This window comes from Fundulus heteroclitus, chromosome 1, assembly GCF_011125445.2.
Source record: "Fundulus heteroclitus isolate FHET01 chromosome 1, MU-UCD_Fhet_4.1, whole genome shotgun sequence".
Lineage (NCBI taxonomy): Eukaryota > Metazoa > Chordata > Actinopteri > Cyprinodontiformes > Fundulidae > Fundulus > Fundulus heteroclitus.
Genome location: NC_046361.1, coordinates 43,116,291 through 43,135,239, shown reverse-complemented (window position 1 = coordinate 43,135,239; position 18,949 = coordinate 43,116,291). Strand labels below are relative to the sequence as shown.

At 49.3% G+C, this 18,949-nt stretch overlaps 1 protein-coding gene across 1 annotated transcript in view; it reads left to right on the top strand.

The window, feature by feature from the left end:
* Positions 1–18,949, top strand: part of plxna3 (plexin A3) — an 88,216-nt gene that overhangs the window by 45,120 nt on the left and 24,147 nt on the right. Inside the window, exons 7-13 of the mRNA XM_036143551.1 lie at positions 5,758–5,898; positions 9,906–10,006; positions 13,195–13,318; positions 13,401–13,557; positions 13,627–13,726; positions 13,801–13,915; positions 17,551–17,751. Of these exons, the coding sequence (XP_035999444.1) occupies positions 5,758–5,898; positions 9,906–10,006; positions 13,195–13,318; positions 13,401–13,557; positions 13,627–13,726; positions 13,801–13,915; positions 17,551–17,751 (939 nt within the window). The remainder of the gene's footprint in view (positions 1–5,757; positions 5,899–9,905; positions 10,007–13,194; positions 13,319–13,400; positions 13,558–13,626; positions 13,727–13,800; positions 13,916–17,550; positions 17,752–18,949) is intronic.

The window sequence follows — 18,949 nt, the reverse complement described above, 5'->3', positions numbered from 1 at the left end:
TTGGGTCAGAACCAGAACCATTCATGGTGACCAGGCTCAGAGCAGAGATCTCTGCAAAGTAGCCCTAAATTAAAACCACCATACTAAAGTACCTGAAATGGTTTATTTCCATCCGCAGACTGGACGGGTCCAACCTGAACCGGCCGGTACCGCTCGGCCCGCTGGACCGGGTCTTTGTTCTAGAACCAGTTTTATTTATGGATTTTTGGTGAAAAGTTGAATCATTTTGTTGCTGCATGAATGAATGTGACATTAATACTAAAGTTATATGAGCTAAAATGTTGACTTTTTATCTAAATATAAAATGATGGATGTGCAACGTTTTAATAAATTCACGATTCACAGTTTCACTCTCGGCATCAATTATTTATTTTCTGTCTTTAAACAGAGAATGAGAGTAAAAAAGGACGAATAAAGACACAGGAGGGAGTTCATGCTGTAACCGGCAGGTTGCTGGTTCGAATCCCCGCTCTGACCGTCTCAGTCGTGTTCTTGGGCAAGGCACTTTGCCTGCTGCCGGTGGTCAGAGGAAGAGCGTTGGGTCCTCAGGTTCTCCAAATCGTCCCGCTGTGGGGACATTTGGTCTGTTATTTTATTTTGCTGCTTTTATCTTATATTGTTTTTATTGTTTTATATTTAATTCAATTCAATTCAATTTTATTTATATAGCGCCAAATCATGAAACATGTCATCTCAAGGCACTTTACAAAGTCAAGTTCAATCATATTATACAGATTGGGTCAGATTATACAGATTGGTCAAAAATGTCCTATATAAGGAAACCAGTTGATTGCATCAAAGTCCCGACAAGCAGCATTCACTCCTGGGGAACCGTAGAGCCACAGGAAGAGTCATCTGCATTGTACATGGCTTTGCTGCAATCCCTCATACTGAGCAAGCATGAAGCGACAGTGGGAAGAAAAACTCCCCATTAACAGGAAGGAAAACCTCCGGCAGAACCGGGCTCAGTATGAACGGTCATCTGCCTTGACCGACTGGGGTTACAGAAGACAGAGCAGAGACACAACAAGAGAAACAAAAAAGCACAGAAGCACACATTGATCTAGTAATCTGTTCTACATTAGATGGAAGTAGCGGGTTAGCCGTCTTCTCTGGATGATGTCACAGTTAGCGTGTTTTATTTTGTTGTACAGAGCTTTGGAAACCTTGTTTGTTAAAATTGTTCTATATAAATAAAGCTTTAACCTTTGTCATTAAATCTGCTCTCCGGCGGTTAGAAGAAGGAAGATCCTTAAAGTTAGATGTGATGAAAATGACTTCTACATTAAACACAGTATTCAAACATTTCATTAAAATAAGTAGTTTGTCAATAATGTTGCGTTTAGATGGACTGTTGGGGGGGGGGGGGGGGAAACATGGCGTCGGTGTGAGCCGTGATAAAAATGGCCGACGTGTTTTAGTTTCCTGATTTCTGGGCTTTAATCTCTGCCTTCCTGGTTCTGACAGCGGGACCAGCAGTACCGGGGGGGGGGGGGGGGTACCGATCCGACCGTCGGGGCCTTCAGCTGCTGTGATCCCACCCGGCATTTTAGGTGGACTTCCAGGTGTCCGGTTCTGTTGGGGCGAGCTGCCACAGCAGCAGAACCCAGAACCACGAGAAGCTGAACGGGTTTGGTTCTTCAACGGTTCGCCTTTAGGGGAAAGGCGGTTAGCGGTTCTGGTCCAGGATGATCCGGGTTCTGGTCCAGGAAGATCCGGGTTCTGGTCCAGGATGATCCGGGTTCTGGTCCAGAAGAAGCTTCAGGGGGCCGGCTCCTGCCAACATTCCTGTGGGTTTGGATCGCTCACAGTTCTGGTGCCGCCTCCCTGTTGAAGGAAGGATGCGTGAAGTTGCATCACCGCCGGCGCCGCAGATTAATTATTATTCGGTTGCCACGGAGATGATGGAGGAAGGAGCGAATCCCTGAAGAGGCTCTTCATCCTCTTCATCCTCTTCATCAGCCACGGCGTCCAGGAGAGGAGACGGGGGGGTGGGTCCCTCAGGAACCAGAGCAGAGTCCGGGCCCGGCACCGGCTCCAGCAGAACCTGTTTATGGAGGATTTCCAGGTTCTGCAGGACCGGTTTGCTCAGGTGACCCGACTGCTGACAACACAAACCGCTGTTGTCCTGAAAACTCCTGGGTTCTGCTGGGTTCTCCTGGGTTCTCCTGGGTTCTGCTGGGTTTGACGTTTACTGCAAGACTTGCTGGGCTGAACCGGTTCTGATCCAACTGTCTGAGTAACAGGAAGCAGTGAGGGACAAACATGAGGATTTGGGAGAGGCTTGGTGGTCTCGCTGCAGCGTGTGGGGGATGGGCCGGTCCAATAAGCTTAACAGCCCCCCCCCCCCCCCCCCTTCACCCTTCACTGCCCTTCCTCCTCCTCCTCCTCCTCGTCTTCCTCCCCAGGGGTCCGATGGCTGACTGAACAATGTTTACTGTTGCCGCCTCCTCCTCTTTGTCTGGTCTGTGCTCAGGAAGGCCCGGTTCTGATGAATGGATCGGTACCAGCAGCTGTGGGGGAAGCCCACTCCTCCACAGGCAGGATGTTCCAGAACCGGACCCTTCATCACAACCAGAACTCTGACGAGGCACAAAGCTGCACGTGTCCCTGAGAGGAGAAGCTCAATCTGAGGTTCTGAGAGTCGGGTCGGGTTCAGACAGATGCTGCATGGTTCTCCAGAACTTGTGGTTCTCCAGAACTTGTGGTTCTCCAGAACCTACGGCTGTCGCTGTGACGACGGAAGGCCTTATTGTCTAATTTGTCCACATTATGGGGAACATGGAGAGGCAGCAGCAGCTGCAGGTGTTGAGTTTCAGGCTCTGCTAATGTGAATGGCAGCGAGAGGCGGACAGATCGAATGAGCCCAATGGGTCCGCTAACAGACGCTAATGGTTCTGACAGAACCGTCGGTTCCTTTAAAGCCCAGTTCAGGGTCCTCACTGAGAGAAAACTTAGCGGAGGGAATGTGACACAAGAAGAAAGTCAGGGCTGGTCTGGTGGAGGCGGGTCGCCACACAGAAGCTGACCCAACAGAACCGATATTGGTTCTGTTGGGTCAGTTTCTGATCAGCTCTCTTTCTGTCATCATTGTCCATGTCTGACGGGCTTCTGGCCCAAGTTTGCTCTCATTAATACGTCGAAGCACAAAACCATGAATGGATCCTGGAGAGTTCTGCTAACGAGGTTCTGATGAAGGTTCTGCTTAAACGCAGAAAAGGTCCGGATCAGTGGAGCTGCTGCCGATGGAGACCTGACAGTGTTATCAGCACCCAGGCTGTATGGTATCGGTTCTGGAGTCAGTTTATCTGAGCCGCGCCGACAGCTTTGCTCCGGCCAGCGGACCGGACCCGCCCACACACGCTGAGGGGTTCTGTTACAGAGGAATGCCGGGCCGCCGGCCCGTACGTGTGTGAGCGGCACCAGATCGGGTTTCCAGCAGAATGTGGCCCGCCGAGCAGAACAGTGTAAATGAAAAAGCCCGTTTAAAGCAAACTGGACCAGAGACAGTTTTATGCAACTGGTTCTGACTCTGGTTCTGACTCTGGTTCTGACCCGGGTTCTGACTCTGGTTCTGACTCTGGTTCGGACTCTGGTTCTGACCCGGGTTCTGACTCTGGTTGGAATGGGTCAGAAATGGGGAAATAGTCCAGAAGCCAAAGAGGTATAGAGACTCATGCTAAAGCTAATCGGGTGCTGAGCTGGTTCTGGTCACATGATCCCGGCGGGTCCGGGTCTGTCGGCGCTGCTCCCATCCCAGAACCTCCTGCAACACCTCCAGAACGTGGAGGTTCTGGGGGTCCGGAGGGGTGATGGCTGGCATGTGTTAACACAGGAAGGAGCAGCGTCATTGGGCGGGTTCTGCCTATGCTGCAATGCGTCAGAGCGTCCGCCATGTTGAATGAGGCAAATCTGCAGTTACTCAGTCACTTAAACAGTATCAGAGGGACTTTAATCTCTGAATATACTTTGTATTCGTAGTATTTTTTTGTAATATTACAAGTTTATTTTCGTATCCCTTTAGCTTCATTCTCCTGAATTTATTCTCCTAAAGAATAAAAGTATTTAAAATAATCTAACCTGGCCCTATTACTCCAGGAGTGAAATAATTCTGCAAACTGTGACTATTCTGGAAATGTTCCCTCTTAATTCTCATAATATGATGTTTTTCTCATAACATTATCACTTTTGTGTTTGTTTGTTTTCACTCTATTGACCTAGGACTTTTTTTTTCCTCATATTATTAATTTTACCTCTTTAATACTCCCCCAAAAAGTCTGTTCCTAAAGGTTCACATGTGACACGGTTTTATGAAATATATGTATATATATATATATATATATATATATATATATATGTGTGTGTGTATTTATTGCAGCACAGGAATGAGGAATCTTCTCTGATCCACGTTCACAATAACAGAACTCAACTTTTTTCTGCCACATACAATATGGCGGTGACGTTGACGTGCGAACCTGCGCCCTATGACGCGTCTACGTATAAATGTCTGTGGCACAGATGGTCCCTTTATCTGAGGCTGGGGGTCAGAGGTGGCGTGTAGGAGAACAAAGCTGCCGGTTAGAATCCCAGCCGGGAGGCACAGCTCAAAGGTCACAGGTCACTTCCTGTATTGCTCCATCAATGAGAGTTCCTCCGTCTTTGGCTTTCATTCACACCTCTGAAGCAGAGGAACCGGGTCTAGAACCAGGTCTGGGATCAGGTCTAGAACCGGGTCTGGTACTGGGTCTGGGACCGGGTCTAGAACCGGGTCTGGGTTTGCAGAACCTTCCAGGACGATGACGGCTCCTGCAGCTCAGCCGGTTCTGCTGCAGTGTCCTACTTTAGCGTCTCCTCCTCCGCTGCTCTCCGTTAAACGTGGGAGAGAGAGAGAGAACTCGTCAGCTCTAATTAAGGCGGGCGGCTTAACGAGCAGACAGCTAATTAACTACACACTCGTCCTTCGTCCCTCGTCTGACTTTCCCTTCCTACATCATCCTTCCTTCCTCCTTTCCTTCCTCCCTCCTCCTCTTCCTCAGCGGCGGTGTTTTTCTGGGTCAGGTGGGGGAGGGGTGTTGGGAGGTTTGGGGGAGTCTTATTTTAGTTGCTCCACATTTTGCAGCGTTCCTCTCTTCATCGGCTCGCTGCTGCGTTCAGCATCCCTCCTCCTTCTCCTCCTCCTCCTCCTCGCTCTTCCTCTCCAGTGAAATCTAATCCCATTACTCAGGCTGACGTCCATAAAACGGCGTTTTAATGCTAATCAGACGTGAGGCCGTGGCTCTGCTGCAGGGAACGGCTTTTATTAAATCTGGGAGGGATTTTCATCTCCTGAGGAAGACCATGAGGAAGGTGGTCATGTGACTGTTGTCGGGCAGACTAACGGATCTTTCTGACCCGTTTAACTTTGAATTCATCTCTGGAGCTCTGCTCACCATTCGCTTCTGATTTTCAGAGTCGTCCAGGTTCAAGATTTTTCTGCCATAAAGAAAATTAATTCTGCTCAGGTTCTGAAGTCTGGGAGGTTTTTGGTTTGGATCAGACTTTCTGATCTGGTTCTGATCTGAAACTTTCCAAACTGGTTTTAATTTGGAGTTGCCGGTGGTTCCAGTTTGGATTAGTGGTCTGATGCCCTGCTGGGTTTCAGCTGGTTCTGACCTGTTTTGGCCATTTGGACCCGGTTCTGACCGGTTAAACGTTTATTCCTTTAGGAAAACGGGCCGTCTCACTGTCACTGATCAGGTTCTGGTTCCTGTGTTTCAGATCCGCGTGGACGGGATCCCGCCGCCGGCCCAGAATGCTCTGCTGTACGAGACGGTGACGGTGGTGGACGGCAAACCCATCCTGAGGGACATGGTCTTCAGTCCGGACCATCAGTACATCTACCTGCTGAGTGACCGGCAGGTAAGAACACCTGGAGAGGGGGCTGTCAGACCTGGACCCGCAGCCGGTCTCTAGGTGGCGGCACCAACTAGTCCAGCCTCGGATCTGGTGTCTAGTTCTCTAACAACACGTCCGTGTTTCTGGGGCAGCCAGTGGGTTGAGCTCCGGTCAGGATCAGCGAGGTTCATCCTCCTCCCAGAGTCCAGACTCTTTGGTCTGATTCCTGGTTTTAACCACATTCTGACCTGTTGGCCAGAGATCTGTGTCCCCGGATCACAGCAGAACCGCTGCGGCGCCAGGAGTCATTACAGACGACCCGGTTCACACCCCATTAACGGCCTCCGTAGATAACGAGCTTCAAGGAGCCGTTATTCTGGTTGCATTGGGAATAACTGGGTCCCCACAGAGAGCGTAGGAACCCCAGCAGCTGGTTGCATCTGTGCACCAGGACCAGTTCCTGCATGTCGGACTCACGTTTCTGCTCAGACTGGCGTCAGCAGCTGTCCCTGCGCTGACTCTGCCATGGTCTCCTAGTTTAGGACTGGAGATCTCCATGGAAGAACCTCTGACGGTCCAACCACACGTTTCCAGATCTTATTCCTAGAACCAAAGGAGACGACAGTAAAATGTTAGAATCAAAGCCCCGCCTGCAGCTGCAGATGTTCTCCATGCTGCTGCAGATGTTCTCCATGCTGTGAAGAACCTGCTCACCCTATCTGCTCCTGGACTTCAGAAAAGCTTCTGATTGGCTCAGAGCTGAATATGTCGTCGGGTCTGCGTGGAACCGACTGATCCTGTTGTCCTGATTAAAGCGGAGCGGGTCGGGAATGGCTGGACCAGTTCAGGACGTTTCCAGCTGAGTCAGCAGGGTCTAAACTCTTGTTGAAATGAAAAATGGTCGGAATGAGAGAATAAGAAGAAGTGAGTCAGCAGGTTGGCTGCAGCGGCGCCGTCGCTTTAAGAGAAAACTGATAATGAGGTCAGAGAGGAGACGGAGCCGTCTGTGAGACACAATGAATGGATTCATGTGTGGACGGATGAATGGACCGCTCAGTGTTCCTCCTGTTTATGGTCCCCGTGCTGCAAGGACTTCTGGGTAAAACACACAAGGTTTGTGTTTCTGTCCTTGTGAAGACGCCCAGTGAGCGTCTGAGGCTGAGGCCAACAGGCTCCCAGTTTAAAGCTGCAGGACGTAACTTTAGATAAATGTATTTTTTACATATTTATTGAAAACATCACTTTGTCCTGACAGTAAAATATGAGACAGATTAAAAAAAAATCCAGCTTCCCTGGCGCCTCCCAGTGGTCCTGCTGCCATCTGCAGAAATCCACCGCTCCTGGTCAGAGCCAACCAATCAGAGCCAGGAGGCATGTCTGGCTCTGATTGGTTGGCTGTGCTCCTCCCCTCCCCCGCCCACCGCTGCCATCATCCCAGCTCCAGACAGCTGGTGGCCTGCAGCGGCGGAGAAACAAGCTGCTTTACAGGAAATCTGCTGATTTCTGCAGCGGCTCCTGCTGCAGCAGCTCAGACGTTCTGAGTGGTAACCTAACATAACGTTAGTGGTAACCCAAGCTAACGTTAGTGGGAACCTAAGCTAACATTAGTGGGAACCTAAGCTAACGTTGGTGGTAACCTAAGCTAACGTTGGTGGTAACCTAAGCTAACGTTAGTGGTAACCTAAGCTAACGTTGGTGGTAACCTAAGCTAACGTTAGTGGTAACCTAAGCTAACGTTAGTGGTAACCTAAGCTAACGTTGGTGGTAACCTAAGCTAACGTTAGTGGGAACCTAAGCTAACGTTAGTGGGAACCTAAGCTAACATTAGTGGTAACCTAAGCTAACGTTAGTGGGAACCTAAGCTAACGTTAGTGGTAACCTAAGCTAACGTTAGTGGTAACCTAAGCTAACCTTTGTGGTAACCTAAGCTAACGTTAGTGGTAACCTAAGCTAACCTTTGTGGTAACCTAAGCTAACATTAGTGGTAACCTAAGCTAACGTTAGTGGTAACCTAAGCTAACCTTTGTGGTAACCTAAGCTAACGTTAGTGGTAACCTAAGCTAACCTTTGTGGTAACCTAAGCTAACATTAGTGGTAACCTAAGCTAACGTTAGTGGTAACCTAAGCTAACGTTGGTGGTAACCTAAGCTAACGTTAGTGGTAACCTAAGCTAACGTTAGTGGTAACCTAAGCTAACGTTGGTGGTAACCTAAGCTAACGTTAGTGGGAACCTAAGCTAACGTTAGTGGGAACCTAAGCTAACATTAGTGGTAACCTAAGCTAACGTTAGTGGGAACCTAAGCTAACGTTAGTGGTAACCTAAGCTAACGTTAGTGGTAACCTAAGCTAACCTTTGTGGTAACCTAAGCTAACGTTAGTGGTAACCTAAGCTAACCTTTGTGGTAACCTAAGCTAACGTTAGTGGTAACCTAAGCTAACGTTAGTAGTAACCTAAGCTAACATTAGTAGTAACCTAAGCTAACGTTAGTAGTAACCTAAGCTAACCTTTGTGGTAACCTAAGCTAATGTTAGTGGTAACCTAAGCTAATGTTAGTGGTAACCTAACGTAACGTTAGTGGTAACCTAAGCTAACCTTTGTGGTAACCTAAGCTAACGTTAGTGGTAACCTAAGCTAACGTTAGTGGTAACCTAAGCTAACCTTAGTGGTAACCTAAGCTAACCTTTGTGGTAACCTAAGCTAACGTTAGTGGTAACCTAAGCTAACCTTTGTGGTAACCTAAGCTAACATTAGTGGTAACCTAAGCTAACGTTAGTAGTAACCTAAGCTAACGTTAGTGGTAACATAAGCTAACGTTAGTGGTAACCTAAGCTAACGTTAGTGGTAACCTAAGCTAACGTTGGTGGTAACCTAAGCTAACGTTAGTGGTAACCTAAGCTAACGTTAGTGGGAACCTAAGCTAACGTTGGTGGTAACCTAAGCTAACGTTAGTGGGAACCTAAGCTAACGTTAGTGGGAACCTAAGCTAACATTAGTGGTAACCTAAGCTAACGTTAGTGGGAACCTAAGCTAACGTTAGTGGTAACCTAAGCTAACGTTAGTGGTAACCTAAGCTAACCTTTGTGGTAACCTAAGCTAACGTTAGTGGTAACCTAAGCTAACCTTTGTGGTAACCTAAGCTAACATTAGTGGTAACCTAAGCTAACGTTAGTAGTAACCTAAGCTAACATTAGTAGTAACCTAAGCTAACGTTAGTAGTAACCTAAGCTAACCTTTGTGGTAACCTAAGCTAATGTTAGTGGTAACCTAAGCTAATGTTAGTGGTAACCTAACGTAACGTTAGTGGTAACCTAAGCTAACCTTTGTGGTAACCTAAGCTAACGTTAGTGGTAACCTAAGCTAACGTTAGTGGTAACCTAAGCTAACCTTAGTGGTAACCTAAGCTAACCTTTGTGGTAACCTAAGCTAACGTTAGTGGTAACCTAAGCTAACCTTTGTGGTAACCTAAGCTAACATTAGTGGTAACCTAAGCTAACGTTAGTAGTAACCTAAGCTAACGTTAGTGGTAACATAAGCTAACGTTAGTGGTAACCTAAGCTAACGTTAGTGGTAACCTAAGCTAACATTTGTGGTAACATAAAGTTAGTGGTAACGAGTGACGTTAGCATCATCGTCACCACCAGGGCGTCGGACTCACCACCAGGGCGACGGGCTGTGGGTCTGAGATGCTTTTATACCCGAACACGGGGGCCATGGTGACGAAAGCATCAACCATTTGAACCAACTGCAGTAGCACCGTCCAACCCTTAGAGGGCAGCACTGAGACGGGTTTAACACAAATGTTGCGGAACTAAAGAAGCTGAGAGGAAATGTAAAAGATTTCACAGTAACATTAAAGTAGCACCTTAGACCAGTTTATCTGCTTAGGCTTTACAAAGAAGCTGCGTCATCTCTACTGTGCGTTTCACCGAGGCCCCCTGGTGGCCACACGTGTTAAAACCCACAATTAGCTCCTCCCAGAACAGGTGATGATGAGCCCAACCTGAGAGCGTCTACCTGCCTCTGTCCCCAGGTGAGCAAGCTGCCGGTGGAGAGCTGTGAGCAGTACAGCAGCTGCTCCGACTGCCTGGGATCAGGAGACCCTCACTGTGGATGGTGTGTCCTCTTCAACAAGTAAGAGGTCCTTCTTCTCCTCCTCTGTAGCTGCTGCTCTGCTCCACACAGGTTCATTAGATGGTCCGCACCAACTGCACACAGTTAGGAACCACTGAGTGGACGGAGAACGGATGTCTGGAATTTGTGGAGAAGGTGATGGAGATAAAAGGTTCTGGCATCTTCAGCCTGTGCTCATCCAGGATGGCTCCTGTTGAGCTTCATCAGCTTCATCCATTCCTGCAGTCTGAAAAGATTCCCAGAGATTGTTCTCAAAGATTTTTGCCTTTTTGTAACGTCTCCATTCCTCCTCACATCATCTGGAGCTCTTCTGCCTCTGAGGAGCTCGGTGCATGAAGGTCCATATTGTCTTTGACCCTCAGCCCTATCCAGCAGCTGGACCCTCCTCTTCCTCAGCCAGGCATCAGGAACGTGGTCGCCATCATCTTGGTGAGAAATGATGGATGTCCCTGGAGAAGATCTGGTCCCGAAGCAGCAGATGCTTCCATCAGAGAAGAGGAGGTGGTCCAAACCCAGACCATGATCTGACCTCCTACCATCCCAGAACCTGGCTGCAGGGACTGGGTGCTCCTTTCCCACCAAACATCTGGAGAACAGGTCCATCCTGTCCATGATGGTCCGTTCCAGAAGCTGGACCTCCTCTGAGGAGAACATCAGGCTTCTTCTCTGCTCAGTGAAGGCTGTGAATGCAGCTCTGGATGAAGGTTCTTTAGAACAACCCAGGTTCTAGCAGCTGGTGACGAATAAAGGTTCTGGATCAGAGATCATTGCTCTCCAGCTGAATCTGCTCCCTGAAGGTCCTCCAGATTCCTTCAAAGCTTTCATGATGTTCTGCATCATGAAAAACCTGCAGATCCCATCCTTCATTTCAAAGATTGTTGGAGCTCCTCCAAACATCTGGAGTCCTCAGAGACTCTGCTTTAGGACCACCTGGTCATCAAACACCTGAAAGCATCATTTTACCTCCATTGTTCATCAGCATGCAGTGCAGGAACGAAGCTCCCGGATGAAACATCTAGATTCATCTGATCTGCAGAGGAATCATCAACCTCAGCAGTTCTCCATCTTTAGTTTCTGCTTTCATGAAACAGACACAGCAGTCGACCCTTAGAGGGTTGTCCCTGAACTGCTGCTGTGAGTCCAGGTGGTCCTTCCTTCAGGTCCGGTTAATCCTCCATGTCCATCAGAACCGGTTCTGTTCAGGATGGATGAGAGAAGCGGATCTTTGTGGAGGAGCAGCGATGATGGAGGCGGTGGGAGGGCGGACTGTGTGTGTTCCCCTGAGGCGTCATTAATGTTGCTATAAATGGTTCCCTCTCATCAGGATGTTTGATGTTCAGCATCCAGGCAGGTGGAGGAACTTCCTCTTTGGAGTTCCATCAGTCAGCTGTCCCTTCAAAGTAAAAGCCTCAGCTTGTGCAGCTCACTGATGATGAAAGCAGAAGCAGGAGGCGGTTTGTTGTCTCTGAAGACCGCTGATGAGTTTCAGCAGGACATCTTTGTGCGGACATCAGAGTCTCAGCTTGAAGGCTCCTATCTGAGCTGTGATTGGTTGAAACCTGAGATCCTAACGAAGATGGTATGATTGGGCTGATCACCTCAGACTGAGCAGATCAACATGGCACCACCCCCCTTTACTCTTTACCCTGAGCTTTGTCTGCCAGGCTCCATCTCGTGCGGTGACCTTGAGTTAAAGGCCCGGTTCTGAGTTTTCCTCAGAAAACCCAACAGCGGCTGATTGTGTTCATCATCCTTCCTCCTCCTCCTCCTCCTCCTCTTTCTGTCCATCTGCTGTTAATTAGAAGTAAACAGATCATTACTGCAGGCTGCCGTGTTGTTGTGGAGCTGCATATGTTGGAGCTGCTGCTCTCTGCAGACTTCACCTCCGCCTGTCGGCTGCTGCGACTCCACCTGCAGCGCGCCGATAACTAAATCGCTGCCTCCTTTTAATTAGTTCTGTCATTAATCACATTCAGCACAGAAGACAACGAGTTGGGTCACCGAGGAACAACCTGCAGGTCCTGCTCTCACGTTAGAATCTAACATTTAACGGCTTCATTTAAATATTTAAAATAAAGAAAGGTTAAGATGAAAGCAGGAAAACAGATCAGACATTAACCACCTCACCCTGCCAGGATAAACGGGAATGAATGGATGGATGGATGATGGATGGATGAACGGATGGATGGATGAGGGATGGATGGATGATGGATTGATAATGATGGATAGATGGATGGATAACAGATGGATGATGGCTGGATGGACGGATGAGTAGATGGAAGATGAATGGATGAATGATGGATGGATGATGGATGGAGGAAGGATGGATGATGAATGGATGGATAAGTAGATGGAAGATGAATGGATGGATGAATGGAAGGATGGATCAAAGATGAATGGATGAATGATGGATGGATGGATGATGGATTGATAATGATGGATAGATGGATGGATAACAGATGGATGATGGCTGGATGGATGGATGAGTAGATGGAAGATGAATGATGGATGGATGGATGGATGATGGATGGAGGAAGGATGGATGATGAATGGATGGATAAGTAGATGGAAGATGAATGGATGGATGAATGGAAGGATGGATCAAAGATGAATGGATGAATGATGGATGGATGGATGATGGATTGATAATGATGGATAGATGGATGGATAACAGATGGATGATGGCTGGATGGATGGATGAGTAGATGGAAGATGAATGATGGATGGATGGAGGAAGGATGGATGATGGATGGATGGATGGATAATGAATGGATGGATGAATGGATGGATGATGAATGGATGGATGGATGAATGATGGATGGATGGATGAATGATGAATGGATGATGGATGGATGAATGGATGAATGGATGGATGAATGATGAATGATGGATGGATGATGGATGGATGAATGATGGATGGATGGATGAATGAATGATGAATGGATGATGGATGGATGAATGGATGGATGAATGATGGATGGATGATGGATGGATGAATGATGGATGGATGAATGGATGGATGGAGGATGGAGAATGGATGGATGGATAATTGGATGAATGGATGGATGGATGGATGAATGAATGAATGATGGATGGATGATGGATGGATGATGGATGGATGGATGATGGATGGATGAATATTCTCAGGCTAAATTGTGTCCTACAACTCGTTGGTTTAACCTTTCCAGGTGTTCCAGAAAGGAGTCATGTGACAAGTGGGAGGAGCCTCAGCACTTCAACACACGTCTGGACCAATGCGTGGACATCTCCGTAACCCCGAGCAACATGTCCGTCACCTCACCTGCGACTCAGGTGAGCAAACACACCTGGCGAGCTGAGGTGTCGCGGCCGCTCTTCTGATTTGACGCTCTGCGCCTTCGTTTCCTGCATCCAGCTGACCATCAGGGTGCAGAACGTCCCGGAGCTTTCAGGCGGGGTCACCTGCGTGTTCGAGAACCTGACGGAAACACCTGGACAGGTGCAGGGTAAAGGTCAGGTGGTGTGCATGTCGCCGTCGCTGAAGGACCTGCCGGCACACAGTCCTCCTTACGGTGAGTTCTGCTTGTTGATGCGCCCTGAGCTGCTGCCAGAGCATTGGCTGATGATCATGTGACCTGCAGGAGAGAAGCGGGTGGTGCAGCTCAGTCTGCGCTCCACAGAGACCGGCCTGCAGTTCATCTCCACCACCGTGGTCTACTACAACTGCTCCGTGCTCAGCTCGTGAGTCCAGCGTCTCCTCATCGCCTGTCAGCTGATCCCTACAGACCAATCAGAGCCTCTCCCTGTCCCCTCAGGTGTACTTCCTGTGTCAGCAGCACCTTCCCGTGTCACTGGTGTAAATATCGCCACATCTGCACCAACAACCTGCAGGACTGCTCCTTCCAGGAGGGGCGAGTCAGCAGCATGGAGGTAAACTCAGAGCTGAAGCCACCAGCAGGTCAGAACAATTCTGGAACCAGGAGGAGATCCAGTGGGCGGGGCCTCTGAGGCCTGAGGTTAGGGGGCGGGGCCTCTGAGGTGTGCGGTTTGTGGGCGGGGCCTCTGGATCATGCGGTTTGTGGGCGGGGCCTCTGAGGCCTGAGGTTAGGGGGCGGGGCCTCTGAGGTGTGCGGTTTGTGGGCGGGGCCTCTGGATCATGCGGTTTGTGGGCGGGGCCTCTGAGGCCTGAGGTTAGGGGGCGGGGCCTCTGAGGTGTGCGGTTTGTGGGCGGGGCCTCTGGGTCGTGAGGTTTGTGGGCGGGGCCTCTGAGGCGTGTAGTTTGTGGGCGGGGCCTCTGGGTTGTGCGGTTTGGGGGCGGGGCTTCTGGGTCGTGCAGTTTGTGGGCGGGGCCTCTGAGGCTTGCGGTTTGTGGGCGGGGCCTCTGAGGCGTGCGGTTTGTGGGCGGGGCCTCTGGGTCGTGCAGTTTGTGGGTGGGGCCTCCGAGGTGTCCTTGATGTGATTGGTGCTCGGTGTCATTACATTTGTGGGCGGGACTTGATCCCAACTGTTCACGCCTTCCAGAGTGAACTGTAAGCAGCGGAATCCTGGTTCAAACACAGCAGCTAAGCCAGAACAGGTTCCAGGTCCACGCTGCGGTGGGACCTTCAGAGAGCTGAGCAGGAACCTCCATGAGCTGAAGAGAGGACCACACCTCCTCCATGCTGAGGAGAGGCTGACGTTCTGCTGAAGGTTGCCTCGTCCGTCCCTCTCTCTCAGCTGTCTGAGGTCAGGCTGCTGCCTGGCTGTCATTTCATGGCTCAGTGAACACCTGCAGAACCCCAAGCAGTCCGTTTAAATCTGGCCTCGCTGATGCGTTCAAGGACTCAGTGACTGATGGGACGTCAGAGCTGGCTGCTGAGGAGAAGCTGAATGTTCAAAGGTTCCTGCTGGACTCTCAGCCGTCTAGGACAGTTCTCCCTGCATCCCCATCACAGAAAGTCAGCTTGTTCCCACCTGTCGTGTTACCTGCTGCAGGTGTTGCTGACCCAACAGGTTCCCCCCATCAGCTACTGGCTGCTGCGTCGCTCCTCTAACGAGCTGAGCAGCATGTAGTCGGCTCGTTGTCTCGTTAGCAGAGACCACGGCGAACTGGGAACCTGTTGTTGACGTGTCCTTGATGTGATTGGTGCTCGGTGTCATTACAGTGCGACAGTAACAACCCCTGATTGGCTAATTAGTTAATACAAGATGAATAGTCACTTAATTGACACGAAAGCGTCCAATCACAGCAATTAATGTTAATTACTGGGCAATTAGGCAGACTAGAGGGAGGAAGAGTCAGAGCTGAGAGCTCGTTTAACCTTATTCATCCAGGTTCAGCTGGAGGAAGGTCCGCTTACAGGCGCTGCCTTCATGATGGCTGCTGCTCCTCGCAGATCTTCTTCAGAAGCTTCTCACTTAACATCCTGAAGAAGTTCTTCTGGAAAATATCAGCGTGACCATCTGAAGACTGACAGCTTCACCATGTTTTTACTTTGTTGGCTAATTTTTTCACCGCTGCAGCACAGCAGCTGGGAGAAAGAAGGTTTGAGCTTCTTTCTCCCTACGAGACGTCGACCTTTTAGAACCAGTAAAAACCTCTAAAAGTCTGAACGTTTGTCAGATCTGCTGTTTTAACGGCTGACGTTGTCAGATCACGACGGAGATGATCAGAAACGTCTACAGACCTCTGCAACACGTCTGTAGACATTTCATGGATATTGGGGAAAGTTGTGGAAAGATGAATAATACTGAAATGTTTGAGAATAAGGAGCAGAAACATGAATAATGCTGAAAGAAAGGAGGAGCATTTCTGCAAGATGTGACGTTTGGTGAAGATTTTTGTAAAACAGGAAACTTTAGTGAAACGTGGATGTTGCTGGAATCTTGAGAAGTTTTAGGAAATATTGACATTTGTTGAAAGCACGTTGAAGATTAAACGTAGTCGGAAGCTCGCTTGGTGTCTGGTAGGCGGAGACGGGTCTGGAGATGGAAATGACGTTGGGAGATGATGGAGAAGTGGGCATATTTCTGGAAGGTTGGAGAGGACGGAGATGTTTGTAGAGCCAAGCTGATCTTCAGCTGCATTTTGGACTTTCCTGCAGGAGAAGAACGGTTCCTGCTGGACAGGAACATGTCCTGGCACAGTCATGTCTCATTAGCGGAGGCAACGATGTGGAGGACAGGATGTCTTCAGGATTTGAGCTTGCGTCTCCTCGTGTTTCTGTGTGAGAGGAGAGGCTGAAGGGACAGACTCTGTGATTAAATGAGTCTTTTATTCACAGGCAGGAGTGCTTGCAGTCGCTGCTCCGCTTTGGTCCTCTTCCAGTGGAGCTACAGTCTTCATGTCAGTCACTGGCCAATTAATTACCATGGAGACGCTCGTTGATAAAGGCTTACCCCACTGAGGCACGCAGACAGAGTGTTTGTGTGCATCTGTCACTGACTGTGCGTGGCTGCACACTGTGTCTGTCCTCGCTCAGAGATACAGGCTGATAAGATATCTGCCGTCGTCAGCTCTCTGGTGTCTGTGGCCAGATTTGATCTCACTACCAGTGACCAACAAAGAGAGGACATCTTTAGGAAGCGAGGTCAATCCACTACAAACACAGGAAGAAGGAAGTCTTTGGAAAGTGGGAACATTTTTGGAAATTCATCAGTTTATAGAATGGTGGGGGGCGGGGGGGATGTATGGACCAAGTCAGAGCAGGTCCTGGATCCTGATGTACCTGAGTGATGGCAGGATGGAGGAGACGTGGTTCAGAGCTAGATCAGCAGTAATGAGGACATCGCTGTGGTCGGTGGTGGTGAAGAAGGAAGGAAAGGTCAGAACATGTAGCTTTAGTTACATTTATTCAGAACCAGAACTACAGGTATACGGACCTGACAATACCTCAGGTTACCTGAGGAGGAGCTGGAGAGCAGGTTGCTTTGGTTTCTCTCCTAGATCCTAGATCACCTCAATCAATGGAGGTTGGTGGATGGATGGAGGTATGGAGGGATGATGAGTGGATGGATGGATATAACTGTAAGCAGGGACTGTTAGGAGATCAGGATTAGGGGGTACAGTGTGTGTATACGGTGTAGGTAGTGGGGTGTAGGTGTAGGTAGTAGGGTGTAGGTGTAGGTAGTAGGGTGTGGGGTGTAGGTGTAGGTGTAGTTAGTAGGGTGTAGGTAGTAGGGTGTAGGTAGTAGGGTGTAGGTAGTAGGGTGTGGGTAGTAGGGTGTAGGTAGCAGGGTGTAGGTAGTAGGTAGTAGGGTGTAGATAGTAGGGTGAGTCTGATCAGTAGCAGCGTCTGTCCACAGCGTCCTGAGGTCCTGATCGGGGCTTTCTGGGAAAGTGAGGATGATTCTGGAGGACGAGAATATTTTGGTGGGAATCTGTGATTTCTGGATAAAACTGGGAGATTCTTGATATTCTTTGATATTCTTCTTTAGTGGAAAGTCTGGAGTTAATCTGGATGATGAAGGTTGGACCAGCTGTAGAAGTTGGTGAGACGTTAGGAAGTTTGTGGTGTTTCTGTGGATCTAGTAATGCAGAAAACAGAACCATACAGTCACAGCTAACACCCCCTCTGTCTCCACAGGGTTGTCCTCAGATCCTCCCCACCGCCAACATCCTCGTCCCCGCCGGGATGGCTCGTCCAATCACCTTGCGGGCTCGTAACCTCCCCCAGCCGCAGTCGGGTCAGAAGAACTACGAGTGCGTGTTCAACATCCTGGGGAAGGTGCAGCGCATCCCTGCTGTGCGCTTCAACTCCTCCTGCATCCAGTGTCAGAACACCTCGGTAAGAAGCACTCCATTTCCCAGCATTCCCTGTCTCCTCCATTTCCCAGCATTCCCCGTCTCCTCCATTTCCCAGCATTCCCTGTCTCCTCCATTTCCCAGCGGTCCGGACCGCAGGTTGGGAAGAGGGACAGTGATCAGAAAGTCCTGGCGCCGCCATGGGGAGAGTGCAACCTTTGAGGCTGACGCTGTGGCCCTGGTGTCTGGTTCCCGGTTTCTGGTTCCCGGTGTCTGGTTCCCGGGGTCTGAGCCTTTGTGTCTGGTTCCCGGTGTTTGGTTCCAGGTGTTTGGTTCCCGGTGTTTGGGTCCTGGTGTTTGGGTCTCGTTATTGGGTCTCAGTGTCTGGTTCCCGGTGTCTGAGCCCAGATGTTTGGGTCTCGGTGATTGGGTCTCGGTGTCTGGTTCCCGGAGACTGGTTCCCGGTGTCTGAGCCCTGGTGTCTGGTTCCTGGTGTTTGGGTCTCGGTGTCTGGTTCCCGGAGATTGGTTCCCGGTGTCTGAGCCTTGTTGTCTGGTTCCCTGTGTCTGGTTCCCGGTGTCTGAGCCCCGGTGTCTGGGTCCAGGTGATTGGGTCCCTGCTGGGACGCGGTCAGTATGTATGAAGTTCATTAGGTTTCTGCAACAGAAAGAGGTTTTTCCTCCACGCCTGTTATCGGCTCAGTGAGCCTCTGCTGTGAACAAACGAGGAGGAGTCTCCCGGTGGATAAAAGGGTCTACACAAAGACTCCAGGTGAGGACAACCTGTCTTCTGTACCACCGGCATCGGTATGCCACGCCTCCTTTCTGTGAGAATCCACCAGCAGGTCACAACAAGTTTAACGTCCCAACCTTCACATTTATCCACATCTCTGAATATCCTGAACATCGTTAACCAAAACCATAACTTTCATAAAAAGTTATGGTCTAAACGTCTTCCTGTTTCCAGAAAAGTTATCAGAATATTGTCTCTATACCGTCCCTCTCCTGAAGACATCTCTTGTTCAACCTTCAGAGGAAAATAATTCCCATAGACCTACCAATGCTTCCTGTGTTTTAAAGATATCTAAACTCGTTATGTCCACAGATCTGCCACGATAACCTAAAATTAAACATTCATACACCAATTCCCTACTTTCCTCATTAAATCAGTGCCTTTTTGTTCCTCTTGAGTCTTTAACATTCATTTGTTGCAGACTCCACCATCGTTTCCAACATGTCGAC